General features: G+C 39.6%; 1 protein-coding gene and 2 pseudogenes across 5 annotated transcripts; 1 reads left to right on the forward strand and 2 right to left on the reverse strand.

Annotated features, from left to right (window-relative positions):
* The first annotated feature begins 63 nt into the window (after positions 1-63).
* On the forward strand, positions 64-2377 carry AT5G28690 (carboxylate clamp-TPR protein (DUF1685)). Of its 3 annotated transcripts, none has more exons than NM_001344081.1 (3): positions 64-900; positions 992-1357; positions 1944-2377. In NM_001344081.1, the coding sequence occupies exons 1-2, from the start codon at positions 402-404 to the stop codon at positions 1069-1071; spliced, it is 579 nt and encodes a 192-aa protein (NP_001331394.1). In that variant the 5' UTR covers positions 64-401; the 3' UTR covers positions 1072-1357; positions 1944-2377. The 3 variants fall into 3 exon arrangements, with proteins under 3 accessions (NP_001331394.1, NP_198221.1, NP_001331393.1); NM_001344082.1 differs by having other exon boundaries at positions 93-900; positions 1954-1970; NM_122752.4 differs by lacking the exon at positions 1944-2377 and having other exon boundaries at positions 992-1671.
* Positions 2378-5746: 3369 nt separating this feature from the next.
* AT5G28692 lies at positions 5747-10762 on the reverse strand (annotated as a pseudogene; the record flags this gene model as incomplete). The annotated part of the gene is made up of 1 exon: positions 5747-10762.
* Positions 10763-15821: 5059 nt separating this feature from the next.
* Positions 15822-21764, reverse strand: AT5G28696 (annotated as a pseudogene; the record flags this gene model as incomplete). Its single annotated transcript has 1 exon — positions 15822-21764.
* Positions 21765-23679: the final 1915 nt, after the last annotated feature.

Below are 23679 nucleotides of genomic sequence, written 5' to 3' on the forward strand. Positions count from 1 at the left end.
AACAATGGAGGAAAATAGCTCGACCATCCATTGCTTAAATCAATGGTGAAAGCTACTTTTACCAATCCTCCATTAAAGCATCTTAAGTCTCTTTTTGTGAGAGTTTATGTGGTCGGGTCGGCAAAATTTTCAGGTAAAAAGGGTATACAGAAGATTTTCTGATCAACCCGACCCGTAGAAGCTTCTTTGTTGGCCGCGTAAATTGGTGTCGCACGCGGCCATCAGATGAAGAACATACATTTAGACCCTGAAGCAAAGCCAAAGCTTTGATATTCTCATAAAGAATAGAGGTCAAGAAAATCATCAACGAAAAGCCCTAATTTGCACTACACGGTATTTCCCAACTATTGTCTTAAAACCTCTGCCTTGCATTACAAGCCACCTCTTCAAAGTGATACAAAATGGTGAGGAGAAGAGAAGGTCTTACCTTACCAATCTCGTCTTCGACGCCATCTCTTCCCGAGTCACTACCTGATATTAAAACAGTGGCTCCTCATAAACCAAAACAACGGTTATCTAAGCAGTTATCAATGCGTGAGACACCTCGAGATGTTGCTTGGGAAAAAAGGCGCCGTCAGATGTTAAAGATTCAGGAGAAGAAACAAAAAAGCGTCTCTGAAAACGATAACGATTCGCCGGATCTAACTGATGAAGATTTAAGGGAGCTTAAAGGGTCGATCGAGTTAGGGTTTGGTTTCAGTGAAGAAGCCGGACAGAAGTTGTGCAACACGTTACCAGCATTGGACCTTTACTTTGCTGTGAATAGGCAGCTTTCGCCTCTCCCTTCACCTAGTAGCAGCAATGGAGGAGATGGATCCTTGTCTTCTACTTCTGTTTCCTCAAGCAGCATACCTTGTAGTCCAAAAACCGACTCGGATTCATTAAAGATCTTATGTCCAGGTACGTAAAACACAAGTTCCAAGTTTATCTTCTTGTATTGCTGATTTGAATTCGTATGATCGACCAACCCTTGTGAATGTGAGTTGTGCAGGGGACAATCCTCAACAAGTGAAGCAAAGATTACGACATTGGGCACAAGCCGTTGCATGTTCTTTGATGCAATCTCACTGATGAGTGTATATGTTGTGACTTTAAGTTTCAACTTGAAACACTTATTCTTTTACTTTCGTGGGTGAAATAGGACAGAGAAAGAATCCTACTTCGTAGGATCTCTCTGAACAAAGAAAAAGATAGAGAATTTTTGGGAGAAAGAAAATAGAGAGAGTGTAAGAGATTACGTACCGTACTCTCTACATACTTGTGCAAAGGGAACAAGATGAAAAGATGTAGCCCTTTCTTGTTCTGTACTGCTTATTAACATTTAATATATGGTCGTGGATTTGATGATTATTTTGAGGTATGTTTCCCATATTTATAACCTTCCAAGAGTCATGCCATGCACGGTTTTGTGATTCGACTTCATAATTATTTTGACAATATTTTACTTGTGTATAATATTTCAAATTAAATGCCAATAGGAAAGAAAATAGTAACAAAAGGTGTTTTTATTTTTCATATTGCTTTTAAAACCAAAACTTAAAAGTTATATATAGTGTTTAGAAACAACGAAGCAGAAAACTCTCACAATATCCATCTATTTTCATCATACGAATAGTATGGAGTTATCACATTCACGGATGGATCTTCCCCAACTTCACAATTGCTCTAAAAAAGTACACAATTCAAGAGAAATTGATCTCCCTTTCAATTAGCTGAAAGATGTGCTTAGACCAACTCCAATGGGACTTTTCATCCCACCAAATATATTATAAAACTTGCTCTAACCGAACTGTATATTTGACGTTGTGGTGTTACACCAGATTTGATGTAATACAGTTCACAAAACAAAAAAATATATTAGTATACCTCGAATTTTGCCGATTTCAGGTATAATCTAAGTATAATGTTTAGATTCTTTTTATAATTTCTACAGTTTGTTTTAGTCTTTTTCAGGTTTTTTATACTTTTGGATGCATTTGGAAATTATAAAGCATTTGGGAGCAAAATTGAAGAAATCAAGCTAAAAAACGAATGTGCAGTCTAAAAAAGGCATCAGTGTTGATCAACACCATTCATGGCCTAGTAAGAAGTCTGACAGTTTAAAGATTTGAAGTTTCCAAAATTTGCCCCAGAAGATTTCCCTTTTTGTACTATTAGTCCCTGCACGTTTTTGAGACATTATATATAGATTTTTAAGGTTATTGTTTAGACTTAACCTTTTACATATCCATTCTAAGTTTTATCTTTTCCTCTAGAATTCCTTGAGATTTTGGAAAGTACTTCATCAGAGATTTCAAAACCCTGTAGAGAGAAGATTTTTTCTAAACTGTATTCTTCTTTTGATTTCTTTATGCAATCTTATTCAAACATGTTTTCTGTTTCTATGGTCATGTCTGAATAATCTCCTTGTTGGGAATAAGGTTTTTCATTAGGGATTCAAATGATTTAGTAGATCGATAACCTGTTAGGAATATCTTTAGAGTTCTTCATCTTAATTGTTCTTAATGCTAGTTTTACAGTAGCTAACTAGAACTTGATCATAGGTGATAGGTAAGATCTCAGAGGCTGCTTATTACCTGAACTATCATAGATGACATTAAGTATTGAGATACGAATATATCTTGTTCAAATGCTTAGGTGAACTTATCAAACCTGTTTATAATGCATGTTTTAGTATTTAAGGATTTACAAATGAGAGTCGAGATTCCTATTTCTTAAGCAATAGGAAAACAGACAAGAGTTGATTGATTTTAGGGTAGTGATTTGAGTTCTAGAACAGTTCGCTAAAAATCATGATTAACTGCTAGATCTATTATTCATCTATTTCTTGAGAACTTCCCTAAACCAAGCTCTTTGATCATCTAAATTTACTACAAATCAAATTTGGTATCTGCTTTCTTGTTTCTTTTAACTTTTATAAGTATTTGATTTAGCTTAATTTTGAGATTATAACTGTCTGTGTTAACAAAATAATTTTGTGGAAATCGACTCCAAAGTAGTACAATTGATAAGGTTCAAATTACCCTAAAAACTACTCTCTCAAATAAGAGATCAATTGCAGTATTTAAGGATCGATTTCCACAAAGTTCTTTTTTTTCACACAATGAATTAAATGTCGAGATTAAGCTAGCAGGGAATGACTGAAAATAAAAGAGAACAAAGTAAAAAGACAGCAGATTGATTGGTTGTAAACGATGAAAGAAAGAGCTAGGAATAGAGAATTCTCAGGAAACTATTGGTTAGTAGATCTAATGAAAGCTAGGTTGTTATCGAACCATTCTCAAACTCAAACTCTAATTATGGAATAACCGGGTGCGTTCCACGAAACTCCCTATGCCTATAGCTAAGAATAACCGGAGAAGCCGAGAAATCTTTAACCTAAACATGCATTCTAAACGAGTTCAATTGTTCATCTTAGTAGACAGGCCGATTCTTATTACATACCTATAAACCAGGCTCATCAAATAATAGATCCAACTACAGATACCTATGGTGGGCATTTCTATTATTTGGATTCAAGATCTAGTTAATTACTTCAGATCTAGCATTATGTATAATCAAAGATGAAGAATTCTACAGATAACCTAACAGGGGGTGATATACTAAACCATATGAATCCCTATTGAGAAACCCTGTTCCTAACAAGCAAACTACTCAAACATATTGAATGAAACAAACAACATAATTGAGTAAGAAAGCATATATACAGTAAATAAGATTAGAGTAAGAAGGGATCTCTTCACTGTATTAAGAACTGAAGGAATCTCTGAAGAACAATGGATGAATAGCTTATGTCTCTGAAAATAGGAATTGCAAAGAACTTGATAAAAGACACTTAGGTCTAAACAATGACCTCTAAAACTATATAAAAACCCTATAAACGCCTAGGGACTAATAATGCAAATAGGGAAGTTTTCTGGGGCAAATTTCCTCTTATGTAAAATTGAAAGCGTCATGGACTTTGCTGGGCCGAAACTAGTGTCGATTGACACTCTCGCTGAATCTAGAACTGAAATCGTTCTTAGCTTCCTTTTCCTTAGTTTTTGCTCCAAAATGTCTCCTTATCTCCATTGTTGTCCCATTGCATAGAATACCTGAAAAGACACTAAAAAGACTCGAGAAATAACATAAAGACTCAAAATCCTAACCCTAAATCAAAGATAAAATCAGTAAAAATAGGGATATATCAACTCCCCTATACTTAGCTTTTGCTTGCCTTCAAGCAAAACACAAAAGCCGAACCCGTGGAAGAGGTTTTGAAAACAAAGGAACTCCCAACATTCTCTAACATATTGCCATGATCATCCAAACTAAGTCCATATGCCTAACAAGTCTAATCAAATCCTAACCAACATGTACTACTCTGCAAGCTTACACAACATTCTAGATTCCATACCTAAGCTCCATAACTAAATCCACCAGGCTTTCATCGTTAGGTCTCATCAAACAAGCTAACATTCAAGATCCTTCTAGACTTATTCTTGTACTATACCATGATAAATCGATCATTCTTTTTTTTTTTTTTTTTGTTGGTGTTCTTTCTCTCCCCTAAACTTATTCTTTTTGAAGAGTAAACAAAGGGGAACTCGCATACTTGATCGACACCCTCGGCATTTTTCCAACCTTTGTAATTGATCATTCAAAATAATGTATAATAATGGGTCATAGGAAACATTCCTACCCCTATACACTATTTGAAAATCCTGTCAATCTCTCATTTTCTTTTTCTTTTTATAAGGGGAGAGGAACACATTTTCTTTATCACATGGGTCTCAATATCAGGTATGAACAAGGTGTCAAGATCTATGAATACTAACCGTTTGAAGAGGTAAAAGGAAGAGCAGTGAGATTAGCTCTAGCCTTAGTGGTTGTGTTGGAAACTAGGATATCCTAAGGTCTCTTGGTTTGCCATCTAGATTTTCCAATAGTCAGATTGAGTCGAACCTGCAGCACTCATCAACCATGCAATAATCAAGAGAAATATAGATCATGATTCCTAACTAAACTAAAGAAAACATTTTTTTTTTTTTTTTTTTTGAGAAGGGAAAATGACTCAATAAACTTAAAAACGAAAAATAATAAGAATAAAAAAATAAAAGCAATATTAGTAAGAACCTCCCCTAGACTTAAACGAAACTGTCCCAAGTGGCATTCTAATCTGAAGACGGCGGGAAAAATAAATCAAAAATAAAGAAAATAAAGGAAAGGGAATGAAAAATCAAACCAGTGGGTTGCCTCCCACTAAGCGCTTGTTTTGAGTCAATAGCTTGACTTGACGGAGTTCAGGATGTGGATGTAGTGGTGGAAGATTGTTGCTGCCTCCTCGCCTTCCAAGGCGGTGTGTAAACTGATCCGGTCTGGGCAGCTGCAGGTGTCAATCGACACTCTCCTAGTTTCCTTCAAGAACAACAGGAGAAAAAAGCTTTCGAAGAACTCTAGCCTTGTTATCTTGTGAAGCAGACTTTGAAGAATCTAAAAAATTAATTGAAGGTAAAACATGAGAAGAGATAGAATAGAACTTATCACAGAGGGCCTCAAGAGGTGTGGGCTGAAGAAATTGTGCAGAATCTTATGTTTGTGAATCCCGAGGGTGTCGATCGACAGGAGTTGTGGTGTCGATCGACACCGTTGCTCTACAACTCTAATTGGCGAGCTGAGCTGATGGGAGCGTTGTGTGTGGCTCTATCTGGGGATTCTAAGCAGTTTGAGGAGGTGTGTGTGTGCTAGAGGCAATTCTACTGATAGTCTTAGTGAACTCTGAACCATCCATGCCAAACTCCATCTCCAAATCACACACTTTGAGAGAGATCCTACATCTCTTCACATCAATCCTAGTACCAGCTGTAGCTAGGAATGCTCTTCCAAGGATAAGAGGATCCTTGGGTTCCTTATCGTAGTCCAGAACCACAAAGTCAACAGGGATTAAGGAGTTACCAACCTTAATAGGAACATCCTCAAGAATTCCTTCAGGGATTCGTTTGGAACGATCCTTGAAGGGGAGAGTGATTCTAGTCGGCCTGTAGTTAGTCATGCCTAGTCTCTCAGCAACAGACTTAGGCATGAGGTTGATACTTGATCCCAGATCACACAAAGAGCAGCTGAACCTGCTTGTGGAGATAGAGCAATCAAGAACAAAGCTACCTGGATCTGGAAGCTTCTTAGTGGTTTAATCTGGAGTGATTGTATGGTTGTACTCAGCAATGTCCACTCTCTGTGCCTTCTCTTTCTTGACCTAAGACAGCATGATTGCACTGATGTCCCTTGTCAGCAAGTTAGCTTCATCTGAGCTAATTCCATTATCAACAAGTCGCTTGACATACTTGTTGAGTGGAGCAGAAGATGTCTTAGAAACATCCTTAGGAAGAGAAGTGAGGATCTTTTCCATTATGGCGGTGCACTTAGCAGCATAAATCTCCTGATTAGAACGACGTTTCCTCGGATAAGGAACAGGAGGGGCATAGGTAGACTCGGGCTGCATCGCAATTCTCACCTCATATGGTGCAGTCCGGACCCAGTGTCGATCGACACCGTCGTATGGAATCGTCTTAGAGAAGAGTGTTCCATAGGGTGTCGATCGACACTGGAAGGTGTCGGTCGACATCATCTCTGCAACTGCGAGCTCCAACTCGTCTTCAGTATCAAATTCTTCCCACACATCATCTCCTTCTCTGATCAAGATGGCATTACAGCTCTTCCTTGGGTTGGCATCAGGATTTCCAGGAAGAAAGCCCTCTTATCTCTTAGTAGATTATGTAGTTTGAGCTACCTGTACATCTAGCTTCTTCAAGTGAGAGCTCAGATTGTCGATCTTCCCATTAAGATCTGTGTAAACAGCATCAAACTTGCCATTAAACTCCACAACGATCTTTATTTGGCTCTCAAGAATCTGCTCAAGCATGGATTCCATTTTGATCTCAGATGAGGGTGGAGTGGGGGGGGGGGGGGGGGGGAACTTGGTTAGCTGAATTACCATAGTTCCTCTGAAAGTTGCTCTGAGGAAATGTCTTTTGGAAGGCAGGCTTTGGAGTGTAGTTCGAGGAACTCTGGTTCCCTGTAAACCTGTTGCCACTGAAGTTGCCATGTGGCTGTCCAAACTTCTTGTAGCCCTGTCCATCTATATAGAAGACTCCCTCTTCAGACTCAGATTCAAGCTCAATTGTCTCATCCTCAACTGCAAAGTAGACATGCTTCTTCCCTGTAAGCAAGTTGTGAACCGAATCCAACTTAGCACTTACCTCTGCCATTTGATTGTCTGAAACAGCTCCAACAATCTTCTTCCTCTCAAAGTTAGCATTCTTGGTGTTGTTACTGCAAATAAGATTCTCTATCACAGCGGTAGCATCTGCTGGATACCTGGTGTTGAAGTTACCATTGCTTGCTACATCGAGAGCCATCTGATATCTCCAATCTACTCTGATGCAAGAATTGGAGCTAATCCATCCTTTGATCACTTGATGATCAGGAGTTCCAAACTTGCCACATGGAAGGTGGGATGATGAAGGTGGTGATATGACACGCTGGCGATCGCTTCTCTTGTGTGGGATCGATTCAAGGGGAATTGATGGATATAAGTGTGATTGACTCGCTCAATCGGTGGGGTAATTGACTCACTCGATCAATGAACGAATGAAGGATGTTGAATCACTCAACAAACTTAATCCGCATATCTTGAAGTACTTAGTGACTCACTCACAAAGAACTACAGAACGATGACAAAGACTCAAACTTTGACAAGAAAACGTTTCTACTACTTTAAAATGATCAAGGGTGTTTTACAATGAATGAGAAATTGATAATAGGTTTTTAGTCAATTAATCCTAAAACACTATCTTGTCGTTGTAGTATTTTAGGTGTCAATCCAAATGGGTGTGATGCAAACAGATGAGATATGATCAGAAGTTGCTAAGTCAAGCCAAACAGTATTTGGTTGGTTTTCTAACAGTCCTAGTGTTTGATGCAGAAAACAATAAAAAATCACAGAAATGACTGATATACTCGATCGCGGGGTCGACTGCCAGAAGGGACCCTGTGATCGAGTACAACAGGATGATAGAGAGTAAAAATGGAAAAATGGACCAGTTTACTCTATCACACAGTCTCACCGCCAGTAGCAGGGTGTGATCGAGTAGAATGGTTGAAAATAGGAAAAATACTAATAGCAAGTGAATGAAGCAGGTAAGTAAACAGAGAAATCAATTGGATGAGAAACTCCTAAGGATGGGGTAATCGAATAGTGTGGTCTCCCTAATCGATTCAGTTGATTAACAAATCTCAATTAAGCTATTCCTAGACAAGAAGTTCAACACCAGATTAATTCACTCATGTGATAGAAATCCTCAAGCATAGCTAGACATTGACCTAATTCCCATTAGCGATCTCTAACTAAGCAGGAAATAAGAACCGACTGTTAAAGCCAATAACCGCTCTAAACGGCCAATCCCTTGGGATAGAGACGATTATCACTGGAATTAGTAGATCCAACGTTCCATTAAACGCCTTCTGAGCGCTGGAACTTCGGATTCCAGTGGATCAGAAAGGAATAAGCAGTAAACACAACTAATCTAGAAGGGATTCAATGAATCTACACTTAACCAACAGATTTGACCAGGGGTTCCACAACTACTCTATCCCATCCTCAGAAATCCTAATCACTACTCAGACAACATGCTCAAAGACAACAACATAGAAACGATTGAAGATTGCATACTTAAAAGATTAAAGGAAATGAAAGCAAAATCTGAATAACTTAGAAGAAAAATCGAAATACAAAGTTGTAGGAATGAAAAGCGGCTACTGAGTAAGTTGCAGCAAATCTCTGTAAAAAAGTCTGTGTAAGTCTCTCCCTAGGGCAAAACCCTTAGAGGCTTATTTATACTAAAAACGATAAGGATAAGAAAGCGGGCTCCAAGCCCACTTAACGGCCCATGGACGATGTGATCAAGAGTGTCGGCTCAAAGCAGGCTTCCGAATGGGCTTCGAATGGGCCTTCTCTTCTCTTCTCTTTCCGTTGCTAAGGTTGTCTGGTTGTGTGCAGATTGATTAGAGGGTCGAGGTGGTGGTCGAGTAGGTTGGTGACAGAATGGCTGCTTCCCTCTCTACTACTGGTGATCGAGTATGTTGGTGGAAATGGGACTTTATGTTCTGTTTTTCCTCTTTCTGATCACCAATATCTCCAAAGTACCTGAAACAACTCCAGAAAGCAGAATGTATGCAAGACTAGTCCTAGACTCGACTAAAGATGCAAAATGTACAAAACTGATGATGAATGCTATGAAAGATGGATGAAACTAGACTCAAAATGGTGATAAAAGGATGTGTAAAACATGCAAATTATAGACATATCGGAAATCAGCTTATATAGAGCTGAGTACAACGTTCTAAGACTTCAAAGAAAGAAACAAAACATTAATGAAAATATTGGACATTAATTGTAGAATATGTCCAAATAAGGCAAGTGAGGTGTGCCTTGTATCTTGTCAACTTGGGGAGGAAGTTTTGACGTCTTGGAAGGTTCTGGAAGGTCTCAATATTCTCACATAAGCGCACAAACAAAGAAGGAAAGAGTTGTTGGTAATTGATCTCCTTCGGCTCCATATATGGCAAGTAGTAACTCCGTGAGTTTTTATATGGTAAGAGGTACCAAAGTTCGTGTGGTACATGTCTTGTGTGGTCTAGATGTTCTCCTGGTTTCCATATGTAGCTTTAAGGTGCGTCCAAGTGTAGAATAAGAAAGATTTCCTTGTTTGGCTTCATTTCGTGCGGTACTTCAGAAGGTAGTTCAGCGGGTAGTTCAGCAAGTAGGTTAGCAAGTACATCAGATATATGTACTTGTGATATCTTCGAATCATTTGCTTGGTAAATGATTCCTTGATGACTTGATGTTGCCTCGTTAAAAACCTTTCTATGTAAACCCATTGGGACAAACCCTAAATAAGGGAAAAAGAGTGCAACGGTCATATCCCCACAATATGGTGACTCGGCTCACTGATCTTTGACCCTTCTTGAATCATCATTAGTCTTCTTAGGATTATTTTGCTGGTGAATAATTAACCCTAGGCCTTGTGCCTGATTGAGACTCCAATTGGGCAAAAGTCCTCCAAAATGCTCCTCATCAATCGCTTTATTAATTAACCCTATGCCTTGTGCTGGTTTGGTATGCTCCCGGTTTGGTTTGATTTGGATGTCCGCATCATACTCCTCTAAAAAAGGTACCAAGAAGTTGTACCTCACTGAAGCCATGATGCGGGCAGTCCCGTTGATACTCCTTGAAGCGAACCCAAGCGGCCTTGAAAGCTTCAGCTGGACCTTGTGTGAAGGTAGACAGCTTGTTTCTCAGCTCCTCAGACTTAGCATCATCATAGAAATTGTTCAAGAAAGCTATCTTGATGCTTCTCCAAGTCTTGAGGGAACCTGCCTTTAGTTGTTTCAGCAAAGAAGCGGCTTCTCCATCAAGTGGATAAGGGAAGAGCTTGCACAATAGGTAGTCCTCTGAGACTCCATTAGCTTTGATGCTTAGAACGAGGACCTCAAAACGCTCGATATGGTCCATTGGTTGCTCATGAGATAAGCCAGGCTTAAGCTCATAGTCGTTCCTCTGAAAGGGTGGGGGTACAATCGCTGAACGATTAGCATAGAACATGTCTAGCCTATTGAAATCCCCGAGAGTACGACGTGGTTCCAAAGCTTGAGGAATAGCTGCAGGAATTTGGGGTTTGTGTCGATTGACACCTCCACCCACTTCTACGATTAGGATGGAATACATGCTAGAACAAATTCTTAAGGGCCAAGTGATGACGAATCAACGGATTGATAGTCTGTACGATGATGTTCAGGACTTGAATGCTCGGATCAACATAGAGGATGTTAGTGTAGTTCAGTCAGAGAGTAGAATTCAGCACCAGACCTTAGAGTAACCACTCACGACTGCTTGCCACACTGATTTGCAGAACAAATCGACACTAAGTCACAGTGTCGACCGACATGACCTCGATGTCGATCGACACTCTTTTGGAAGACACAATGCTTCAGCGTTTGACGGAGCAAAATCGAGTGGGCTCGATACTGAAGTATCGACAACAGACGATTGTGTCGATGAACAATGGACAAGAACATCACCATATTATGTTGAGATTCCAGCGGTTGTAATGACTGAGCAGCATATCCTTAAAGCTCGATGTTACAGATGTTTCACGCTGTGTAGACAACTTCTATTAGAGTTACCTTATGTTGACGTCATGAGCCTAGAGTATGTACTTTATGATTATATCTGGGAGATGCTATCGAAAGGTATCAGTGCTAAGGACGCAAGCTTGCTTAACGCCGAAATCATTGCACTTCTGATGTATGATGCTCCACAGACGATAAAAGACAAGCTGGCAGTACCTATCTCTACAATAGTCAATGCCATGATGCCCGATCCAGGAAGCTGTGTACTCGATAGTTGTGTATCTACAGAGAGTCAAATTGCTTTGAATGAGAGTGATGTGGTTATGACTCTTGACATGGACAAGTTGAAGAAGCTACCCACCATAGATTGTCAGGCACTCTCTGTAGAGCACTCCATAGACACTGGTGTTGAGATAGATAAGGTTCATGGTACAAGCTGGCAGCTACAAAAAGCAAGTCACGATCTAATTGTTGAGAATGGATCTACAGCGATAGTGTCGATCGACACCACCACCTTTGTCAATCGACACCCCACATAGGCTGAGCCGGAGTTCTTTGTTAGAGCTAGTTTTTGGGATGAGTTCACTGCTGATACTCCAGGCACTACAGTCACGTCTCCCACTCTACCTCCACTTTTTGATCCACCTCCGAAACGGCAAAGGTACTCATCTCCCCCTCCTAAACCTCCTGATTTCATCAATAAGACTTTAAAATCTCCAAAAACAGTTTTACGGTTAAGCAAGCCACGAGTTTCTCGTCGAGCGCTTGTTCTTTCTTTTGATGATTGTGCAGGAAAGCGGAGTATACCAGCCATACATTTGTCCTGCCCTGCTGACATTCCTCACTTCCTTGGTAGACCGCACACACCGACTGCTTATACGCCACCTTGGATGATGTGAGGATCTACTAGGAAGTATTTACTTCCTCCATCTGATCCACCTCATCCCCAAACTCCACCAAATTCAAGGTATTGACTCTAAACAAGCGTTTAGTGGGAGGCAACCCACTGGTATGGTTTTCTTTTTCTTTTTCTTTTATTTTTCGTTTTTCTTTTATTTTTCTTGCTTACTCTGGATTTGAATACTACTGGGGACAATGTCGTTTAAGTCTAGGGGAGGCGCTTACGAACTATGTTTTTTTTTCTTTTTGAGTCTTATTCTTATTCTTATTTTTCTTTTTGAGTCGTTTTATTGAGTCAAAATTTTGTTAGGAATTATGATCTCTATTCTTTAGATTATTGCCTGGGTGATTAATGTTGCATGTTCGACTCAATCCGACGATTGGAAAATCTAGATGGCAAACCAACAGACTTGAGGATATCCTAGTTTTCCAACACAACCACTAAGGCCGGAGCTAATCTCACTGCTCTTCCTTTTACCTCTTCAAACGGTTAGCATTCATAGATCTTGACTCCTTGTTCATACCGGATACTGAGACCAATGTGATAAAGAAAGTGTTCATCTCCCCTTATAAAAGAAAAAATGAATGATTAATGGGAGATTAATGGAATTTTAAAAAGGTGTATAGGGGTAGGAATGTTTCCTATGACCCCATAATTATACATTATTTGGAATGATCAATTACAAAAGTTTGAAAAATGCTGAGGGTGTCGATCCAGTATGCGAGTTCCCATTTGTTTACTTTTTAAAAAGAATAAGTCTGAAGGAGAGAAAGAACACCAAAAAAATATATATATATAAAGGATGGTCGATTTATCATGGTATAGTACAAGAATGAGTTTAGAAAGATCTTGAATGTTAGCTTGTTTGATGAGACCCAGCGATGAAAGCCTGGTGGATATAGTTGTGGAACTTAGGTATGGAATCTAGAATGTTATGTAAGCTTGCAGAGAAGTACATGTAAGTTAGGATTTGATTAGACTTTATATGCATATGGATTTGGTTAGGATGATCATGGCAACTGACTAGAGAATGTTGGGAATTCCTGTGTTTTCAAACCCCTTCCAGGGGTTCGGCTTTTGTGTTTTGCTTGAGGGCAAGCAAAAACTAAGTCTGGGGGAGTTGATATATCCCTATTTTTACCGATTTTAACTATGTTTTAGGTATAGGTTTTAAAGTCTAATTGTTATTTCTAAAGTCTTTTCTAATCCTTTTCAGGTCTTTACATGTTTGGGATGCATTTGGAGATTATGGAGCATTCTGGAGGAAAACAAACAACTTACGCTGCAGATGCAATGGAGAGACGAAGATGCACGTAGGTGTCGAACGACACCCACCTCATGTCGAGCGACACCAATACCTGACGGGAATTCGAAGACGCAACTTATTGATCTTTTGAAGATTTCTAAATTTGGCCCAGAACTTTCTCCTATGTTTAATGAAGGCCCATCACATGTTTTAGACATATAATTAGGTTTTTAGGGTCATTGTTTAGACGTAAGCTTGGAGAGGCTATTCTCTATCTCTTTTGTACTTTGGGAGCAAAACCCTGTGGAGACTCCCTAGAGAGAAGATCTTTCTTACTCTTTTCTCTTGTTATTTTCATCATTTATTTCTTATTCAGACTATGATTTGTGTTTCTTTGATCATGTCTTAGTAATCCACTTGTTAGGTTTAGGGTTTCTCATTAGGGATTTAGATATTTTAGTAGATTGCCCCCTTGCTAGGTTATCTCTAGGAATTCTTCATTTTGATTGTTCTTAATGCTAGTTCTAGAGTAGCTCACTAGACCTTGATATTTGATAATATGTATGCCCACCATAGGTACTTGCTATTTGATCCATCATAGATGAGCCTACGCATTTAAGAAAGAACAGGTAGGCTCATAGAAGGGCTCTGGTTTAGATACTAGGTGAACTAATCAAACTTAATAATAATGCATACTTTAGTATAGGATTTCTCGGCTTCTCCGGTTATCTTAGCTCTAAGTATAGAGAGTTTTGCGGAGCACCACATGTTACTCTAAAATCATAGTTTGAGTTCGAGAACGGTTCGATAACAACCTAGCTATTTCTAGATCTACTATCATCTATTTCCTGAGAATACCCTAAGCCTGACGCTTTTAATATCTTATCTTAGTTCCATCCAATCGATTTCTATTGCTTACCTTTTGTTTCTCTTTATTTTGATTACTGTTTTACTTAGCCTAATTCAAAACCTTAGTATATTGCGTGATCCGAGAGCTTTGTGCATTGAATCCCTAAGTGCTGCAACTGACCTCTTTATTTGAGAGAGTGGTCTTAAGATTAATTTGACCTATATCAAATTTATCAGCCCTCAAGCAAACAAAAAATCTTAAGTTGAAGGAGAGGTTTGAAGGTAGGAATTCAAAAACCGAAGCATGTATATAGAGCGGGTGAGATCAATGTCCAGGTAGCTAATTCTAGGTTGCAAGGTGATAGATCCTTACTTAAAATTTTTTGCCATACTCGTCACAATGCAACCTAACAATCTGCCTTAATCTATTCAAGCATTCACATCAACCAATTCCCTTTAACATTTATTAAGCACAAACATTGGATCAAGCAATGCAATGGTTATGAACTCATTTGGTTTTGGGCTTAGGCTAAGAGACAAAAATGGTCCGTCTAATGAATTGGTCGAGAAACAGGGGACTCTCATAGAAAAGATTGAGATTTAGCAGAATGCTAAAGGTAAAAGCCAACAGACACATACAAGTACAGACTCCCATCTACCAAGTGATATATAGTATGATAGCTCAGAAGATGATCCCAATCCCATAGATGTCCTAACTCAATCCTTCTTCCCATTCTTTCTGTTTTTGGTTCAAGTTCTAAGGGGTGCTTCTTTAAAACGATTCAAGAGTCTAGCGGGTTTGATTTTAAACTTTGACAAACTTAAGGCTTTTTTCTAATTTTAGCATAGAGGACGTTTTACCCTTTTCTTTGAACTCCAAACCCTTTACTAGACTAACACTTTCTTTTGTATCCCCCTTAAGAACTCTAAACTCTTACTCTCTATTTTTTCTTTTCTTTTGATTCCCATTCTCTTTTCCATTCATTCCATACACAATCCCAATCCCGAATACAATTCTCCACCTAGTCATAGCTAACCCAAAAAGCATGGGCTAGGTCTACATGAAAGACTACTCTTGTCAGTTCATACCTAACACGTTATACCAAGCTCAATCGAAAAAAGACCTCACAATCACACACAAATGATCTTTGGCTTGAAATAAGGTTAGGCCCAGGGTATGGGAAACTGCTCTAAAAGTGAGAGTCAGCTACTTGGATTAACAAAGGGTGGTGAAGTGAATAAGATAATCCAAGTATGTATATGGTAGCCATTAGTTCACAAACAATGCATAGACATCATAATTGCAAATTCAGTTCAAGTTCTAATAGATAGGGAATGGCATCAGATTAGCGAGTTTCGAATCAAAGCAGTATAGTCAAGTTGTAAATTCAAAGAAGGGTGCGGTCTTACTACAGAGATACAATCGGTTATGCAACAGAGAACTAACAACCTGGGCATTGAACTTACTTCGCTGAATCAAAACATGCTTAACAGTTTGAAATCATCATTATCCCCTATGCAAATGAGCAATCCTAAAAGCAAACACTCTATATACAATCCTAAAATGAAATGCAATCTAAATGACACTCTATTTTTGTGAAATCATTTTCTGAAAAATTTTCAAATTTTTATGGTTTGTTCTATGTTTTAGATTATGCAAAATTTGAAATAAGAAAAGAGAACATAATGTCAAACATGTCTTGAACCCTCCCCCAAACTTAAATTACACAGTTCCTTGTGTAATAAAAATCTGAGAAAGAATTCAAGACCAAAACACAAAACACACAAAGAAAAATAAAAAGCTATGGTATATACAATGGTGGTGGTGGTGGTGGTGTTACATCAGTAATCAGGTGAAATAGACGGAGAGGTAATCGTCCATACTCTCTTGAGTATAAGCAGAGACTGATGTTGAGGCGGGTGGGTTTTGCTCGTTCTGTCCAGTCGAATAGTTGGTCGAGCGTGTGGATGCTCTTCTCTGCCTACTCCTTGGCTCTCTCAACTCGGTTGATGAAGCTCTGGGTTGATCGATCCTTTCAGCCCTTCTTGCAATAGAACTTGTGGACCCGCTTATTCTTACTTCGGGGGTGGGAGACGGTGGCCTTGGCTTGCTCTGGAAGTCTTTGATTTGAGCAGCCATACTCTTCAGCGACTTCTTCATGGTTCTTATCTTCTTTTTGAAACCTTTCATTGTTTTGTTGTGAAGGTTCCCAAGCTCTTCAAGCACACTGAGCTTCTTGTGAACTTCAGCTATCTCATCTCCTCCTTGATCAGCATCTTCTTCATAGTGAGCTTGCTCGAATTCGTTGGTCTCTTGCTCCGGTTGTTCGCTATGTTGCTCGAATTCGACTTGTTGCTCAAACTCAACATGATAATACTCTTGTTGCTCATACTCAGCTTGAGTATACTCTGGTTCATCTTCTCTAGCTCTTCCGATGTCGATGTTCAGGGCAGAGGGAGATGACATGAAGTTGATGTTACGCCTTGTCTTAATAGAAGTTTGGTTCTCGCAAGGTAGGGGTAACAAAGAAGGTCCAAGCTCCGGATGGTTGAACTTGAAGAGGTAGTGATCCGCCGGAGTTATCTTGTCAAGAATATCCTTCCCCTTGAGATAATCGAGGTCGAGGAACTTGAGGAACACGTCAGCGGTTCGGAATTGTATCCCTGCAGCTCCTAGGATTGGCGTTAAGAGACCACCAACACAAAGACTTCCGCGAATCCCCGAGCGATGGATGGTTGCAGCATACTCTCTATAGCTCAATAGGTGATCCAAAAGAACGACAGTCTACGAAGTGTCTCCTTTATCACCCGCCATCTTCCTCCCATCCTTGGTCTCTCTCAGAATGAAGACCAAAGCTTGATCAATCATGCATAGCTCTCCTTCATCAACAAATCAGGTCTTCTTTGGAAAAGGGTGTTGGCGATGCATCGGTGGGGGTATCTAATCACTGGACTTCGAATTGAAGAAGTCTTGCTCTTGGCGGGCGAGTAGGGTTTTGGACCGGCGATTGTTGTCCAAAGAGAGTGTAGCTCGTCTTGGTCATAGTCTTGGCGGATTCGTTTTCCACTTGGAAACCCAAAAATGGTATCAAAGTGGCTAATATCAAGAGTATACTCGACACCCCTAACCTTGAAAGTTATGTAACCAAGACCTCCTCTTTCTTCTTTCTCTAAATCATCAACACAAAAGTGAACTTTGAGGGTTGCAAGGAGTTGGCAGCTCTCCTCTTTAAATCCCCCACATTGGCAGCTCATGAACATTGCAAGATTGGCCAATTCCATCAAGTATTGCATATCTCCACAAATACCAAGCTCTTGCATCTTTTTCTTATGAGGGTATCTAGTTCCCTCAAACTTCAACTCCTTCAAGTATTGATAGTACTCGCTTGGGGTTGACTCTCTCTTCCTCCTTGGCCGGTTTCTTCTCCCAACAGGGGCTAGTGTATCATCCTCGATGATCTCAACCTCTTCCTCAGAAACCGCTTCTTCAAAGACTGCCTCTTCATGGTGTTCTTCCTCAGCCTTAACAACCCTCTTGCCCCTAGCTACTTCTTCTCTTTGCATGGCTGAGCGACTTGAACTTCTCCCTTGAATCAAGCTTGATCTTTGAGCACAGCGAGCTTGGTGAATTTGGTGTTCAGTCATGCCACTCATGTCAAACGCCTCAACTTCTTCGTTATCAACAAAATCTTCTAGCCCGAGATGAACTCTTTCTTCTTGAATCCATGGAGATTGGTGGTGAGCTTCAATAAGACAATCAAAAACAACTCTCCAAAAGGTATCAATTTGGAAAGGATTCGGTTTTTGGTGATGGAATTTGAGCTTAAAAACCGGTTGAAAATTTGAGGATGGGATTGGGAATGATCGAGTAACTTTGGTGAAGTATGGTGAATGTGAGAACGGATTCTTGAGAGGTGATAGGGAGAGTTTGGAATGAAACTTTTGAAGCTTTGTGAAAGATGGAGAATTCGCGAAAATGAGATGATGAAAGAGAGAGTTTCAAGGATGGTTTGGCGTTTTCAATGGGTGGAGGAGGATGGTCTTTGGTTCTCTCTTTTGGATGGATAGGAAAGTCAATTGGAAATAGTGAGGAGCATGGGTAATTGGTTTGTCCACCGAGTAATGAAGTGAAGGGGAACATGTGGGCCACTCGACCTCACTCCTTGGTCGTCGAATCATTCCCGCTCGAGTAATTGATCGAGTATCCCTTGAAGTGCGTAATACTTGATCAGATGGTGGAGGTTGCTCCATTCTTTAAAATGCTTGATCAAACGGACTTGAATAAACCTCATGAATTTACTCGATCAAATGGTGATGAGGCTTCTCTTATTTCGTCATTCAATCGCACGACTCAAGACACTCCACCTAATGTTACTCGATCAACGGTGGAGATCACCACTTGACTTGGTTTGAGTTTACTCGACCGTTGACTTCTTCATGGTCAATGAAATAAACCTGAAACACGTAAAACAAAAACATTAAAAATAACAAGGAAAATATAAAGTTATATACATGGATAGACATAAGACTTCCTCGCAAGTGAGCTTATTTTAAGTCACTAAGCTTGACTCTTACAAAGCTTAGTCAGAAAAAAGGTTGAAGGGAGGAACTGAGAAGTCCTCATCTTCAGTGGTTGAATCTTAGTGCCTGAATCATACTCTACATCCTCCCTTGACATATGGTAGGATGAGTACTCATTTGATTTTTCTTCAAAATAAGCTTCCTTTTGATCAGCAGAGTAGTCTTCTTCTTGTGAACCACGTTCCTTTGACCAATTCTCAATTTCAAAACTGGGGTAGCCTTTAATCATTTCTTGAAGGTCCAGAATGGTGCTGTTTAACTCTTCCATCTTATTAGTTAACTTCCCAATGGTATCCTCCTGAGCTTTGTACTCTATCCTGAGTTCCAAAAGTTCTCCAGCAACAGAATCAAAAATCAAGTGTTCTTCTTCAGTAGAGGGGTTGATGGGCTGTTTAGGCACTTCAGGAGAACAACTCATCCTCTAAGCTTCCTTCCTCTGAATGAACTCCTTTCTGATCTTCTGGTGCAAACCATTCTGTTGTAAAATCATTGTCCTCTTGGATAGCTAGTGCAATTTCCATCTTCTCTGGATAAATACTCATTGAATACTTATTAACTCTTTTTTCAAAATCCCAAAGTTGATCTTTCAGCTTCATCACTCTTGAAGATAACCCCTCTATGACTCTACTTTGACATTTATTTTTTTTTCTCATCTCATACCAGTCATCTTCTGTAGGATCTTCAGTCTAAGCTAACCCTTTTAAGGTTTTCTTCTTGTGGTCAAAAGTTCTCTTCAGCTTGCTGAGTTGAGAAGTATAGTTGAATCTTGGTGGGATTCCAGCTTCTGTTTCTTCATCAACATTCATGTCATGCACTTCGCAATTCTGCCCTTCTCCTGTTGGTTTTCCTGAAGCATCGCTGATGTTAAATTTCATCTTCATGCATTTTTCAAGGTTCAGATTAATCTTTACATTCCTGACATCTATGACTGCTCCAGCTGAAGCAAAGAATGGTCTATCTAGGATCAGAGGATCCTTTCATTTTTCATCTATGTCCGATACCACAAAATCTGTAGGTATCTCAACATTTCCAATCTTGACAGACAGATTTTCTATTAGACCATGGGGGTGTGCAACAGAACCATCAGCTAAGAGTAAAACTAGGTTGCAGAACTTGTATTCCATGATCCTTAGCCTTTTAGCTGTAGAGAGAGGCATAAGGCTAACAGATGCTCCCAAATCACACAGGCACCTATTGAATGTCAATGGTCCTAGGGAGCATGGCAGAGGGAATGAACCAGGATCATCAAGCTTTTCTTGGATAACTTTCTTCTTGTAAGTTTCTTGGGTGATGGCAGTACTAATCATCTCTTGATTCTGATCCTTCTTGAGTTTTTCAATTTTGAATTTTTTTTCAGAATGGTGAGTATTCAGCAAAGGTGTGTGCTCTATAGTCCAGATGAATTGCTGGATGGCAGGTGCAACAATTTGAGTTAAATCCCCCCCCCCTTCTTAAACCATGCTGTCCTTAGTATTGTGGGGCTGATGATTTGGTCGAGACTCATCTTCTTGCTGGATGTTGTTAGCATTAATAGTAACATAGTCCTTAGGATTCTAAACTGCTTTCCCTAGAAGTTGTTGAGGATGCTTCAGAGCAGAGGTTGATGCCAATTGACTCTCCACATACTTGACTTTGGAATTTAGAGCTTCAAACTTGACATTTAGATCGTTGTAAGAACAATCTATCTTGTTGTGTAATTTAGCTATTTCTTGTCAAATGTCATAGCTCCAATAGCTTGTCCTTGAATGATTTGTTGAATAGGTTGCTTAACTTCAGGATCTTGTACTGCTGGGGCTTGTTGTGGTTGTTGAGTGAATCCTGTTAGTGGATTCTGCTGTTGGTATCGTCCATTGAACTGCTGCTTAGGGACAGAACCTTGGTTATATTAAACAAATGGTTTAGACTGATTCTGTTGTGGTGGATACACTTGATCTTGGGGGTTAGCTACATTAGTGCTTCTGTAGGAGAGGTTCGGGTTGGGTTTGTAGTTGTTGTAGCCCTTGTTGAACCCTCCCTTGTTCTGAATATAGTAAAGCTCTTCAGTTTGATCATTCCCCCCTTCTTGCATTTGGAAGTGCTCTTCATCAGTGATGTAGTGTATCTGCTTCCACTGAGCAAGCAGAAGCTTTTCTAGCTTTTCATTCAGGGCCTTGATATCTTTGCTCTGTCTATCCTCACTGCCTCTAGTTCCTCACACGAAGCGATCATAGTCTTCATTGTAGCACCCATCAGATTGTGCTAGATTTTCGGCTAACTCCCATCCTTCTACTACATCTTTGTTCAGGAAGTTTCCATTTGAGGCAGTGTCGAGCAGCATTCTGATCTTTGGTAAAGCTCCTCTGTAGAGTGTGCTCAATAATGAAGCTTTCTTAAAACCGTGATTAGGGCACTGAGTGGTGTAGCTTTTGAACCTCTCCCAGGCTTCACAGAAAGTTCTATTGTTTTTTGTGTGAACCTGGAGATCTCATTCCTCAATCTAGCTGTTCGAGCAATAGAGAAGAACTTGGCAAGAAAATTTTTCTTACAATCATCCCATAAATTTATGGAGTTTAGGGGCAGAGTCTTCTCCCAGTAGCGTGCCTTGTCTCCTAAAGAGAAGGGAAATAGTCTGAGCTTAAACATATCTTCAGTGACACCATTGATCTTGGTAAGGCCACAGAGCCTATCAAAGCTGTCAAGATGGTCCAAGGGATCCTCCATAGGCAAACCATGAAATGTGTTTCCTTGGATCATGAAGATGAGACCACTCTTGATCTCAAAGTTGTTGTTCTGAACTGGTGGTAGCACTATCCCTTGTTTTTGGTGATGATTCCTTGGGGCATCACCAGCACCAATGTTTCTTGGTTGATCAACTATAGGTGGGTCTTGAACATCAACTTGTCTGTTCTATTGATCCATAGCAGCTGGTCTTTGCTGATCACAGGCTACCTTTGCTTTGGTTTCTTGTAACTCACGAGCTATTCTGTCAATTCTGTCTTTGAAAGGTAATAGGTGTGCAAAACCTTTGGATCGAGTTTGCATGCACAAAGATTAGTACATGTACCACAAAAACAAGCAGATGAAAAGATGAGTTAGTAACTTGATAAATGTAAAAGAACTTGATCTTAATTTTTTCTGATATCTTGAATGTAACAATGCAACAATGAATTGGCAACGACGCCAAATTGATAAGTAGGTTTTTAGGCCTACTTATGTGTTGAAGTGTGGTGTGTTCAGTTCAATTTCCCTTAAACATTAACATGTCGATGCAGTTATAGGGGGTGTCAATCCAGTCCACTGTTATTGCTAGCAATCAAGATGTGTACAGAAGCAACTAAGTCAAGCCAGATTATAATGATGGTTGGTTTCTAGTAACAATCCTAGGTCAAGATCATTGGGTCGAGTAGAACCAACATGTGACAAATTTAAGAACTAAAATGCAATCAACAGGTGAATAAAATAACAGGTAAATAAAAGTGCAATCAGGGGATGAATACAAATAAATCTAAGAAGAATAGAAGTCCTAAGGATGGATTCATTGATAAGGGCAACTCTAAGGTTCATCAGGTGGCTAAAAGGCGAAAGGCAGGTACCGTAAACGATAGATTCAAAAACCGGGTCAATCCACTTTCGTGACAGAGACCCCCATAACTCTACCACTTTCGAATCTCAACTCTCGTTGATGAAACATAGCAGAGCAGGGTTTAAGCAACAATCTACCAAAGTCAATAAGCAGTCTAAACATCTAATCTCTTGGGCAATAGTCTACAAATCTCTGAAATTCGTAGATCAGGCATCCATTTGAACGTCTTTAGGACGCTGGATACCTATGGTCGAATTCCCACATTAGCCAGCGAAAACCGCATAGGGGCCAACGAATCCAGAAGGGATCTAGCCTAATCTTAACCACCTGACTAACCTAGAGATTTCCCTAATCTAATCCATCCTCAAGAGCCCTAATCACTACTCATGCAACATAATGAAGAACACCAACCCAGAAATTACTGAAATCATATCAAAATGTAGATCTAAACAAGATAAACAACTTTGCTCAAAGAACTAAATGCAAAACAAAATAGATTAAGAGTAATTAAGGTTTTAAGATTCAAGAACACAAAGAAAAACTAAGAGATAAAAGCTTGGTCCTTTGGACAAATCCCAAAGTGACCTATTTATACTAAAATGTTGAAAACCCTAGATTCACTAGAAGACAAGAGACTTGAGGCGGTTTGGATGAATGCTCAATCTTCGAGATAGAGTAAAGAGGGTGCTGTAAAGTCTGCGCCTTTGCCTCCATGCTCCAAGTGATAAATTGGTCGAGTAGTCGCTTCTTTCTCTCCTATTCTTATGCTCATATGTCTGGTTGAGTGGGGAATGAGGAGGATCAGAAGACGCTTTGAATGATCAACAAGTCTTGTAGAGTAGGTTGCCTTTGATCCAGTAAACTGGTCGAGTATATGATCGAGTAGGGGGTCGAGTAGAATCTGTTGCCTCCTCTGTGGCTGCCTGGATCGAGTAAACTGGTCGAGTAGATGGCTCTGCTGCTTCCCTCCTGGTTTGATAGAGTAGAGGGTCGAGTAGATTTCCTTGTAAGCTCCTTCTACACCTAAAAACACACCAAAAAATTCAATATGAATGCAAGATGATCCTAATTGCCTAAGTATGCAAAATGAGCTAAATGTGATGCAAAATGATATGATACAATGAGTGATCACTAAGTTAAATGATGATAAATACATGCCTAAAATGAGTAAAATACAGTGTTATCACGTTTTCCCGATGAAGTAGAAATAATTAGATCACAATCAAGACGTCTATGCAAAGCTCTTGCTTCAAGGAACTCAGAGTAGCTGACAGCTTGTCCATCGGATTTAAGATCCATCCGTATTTGACCTTGAAAGTTTGCCCAAAATCATCTCAAGTTGTAGAAACCTAGATATCAGTTCTGATGCAGCAC

The sequence above is a fragment of the Arabidopsis thaliana genome, chromosome 5 (assembly GCF_000001735.4).
Source record: "Arabidopsis thaliana chromosome 5, partial sequence".
NCBI classification, from domain to species: domain Eukaryota; kingdom Viridiplantae; phylum Streptophyta; class Magnoliopsida; order Brassicales; family Brassicaceae; genus Arabidopsis; species Arabidopsis thaliana.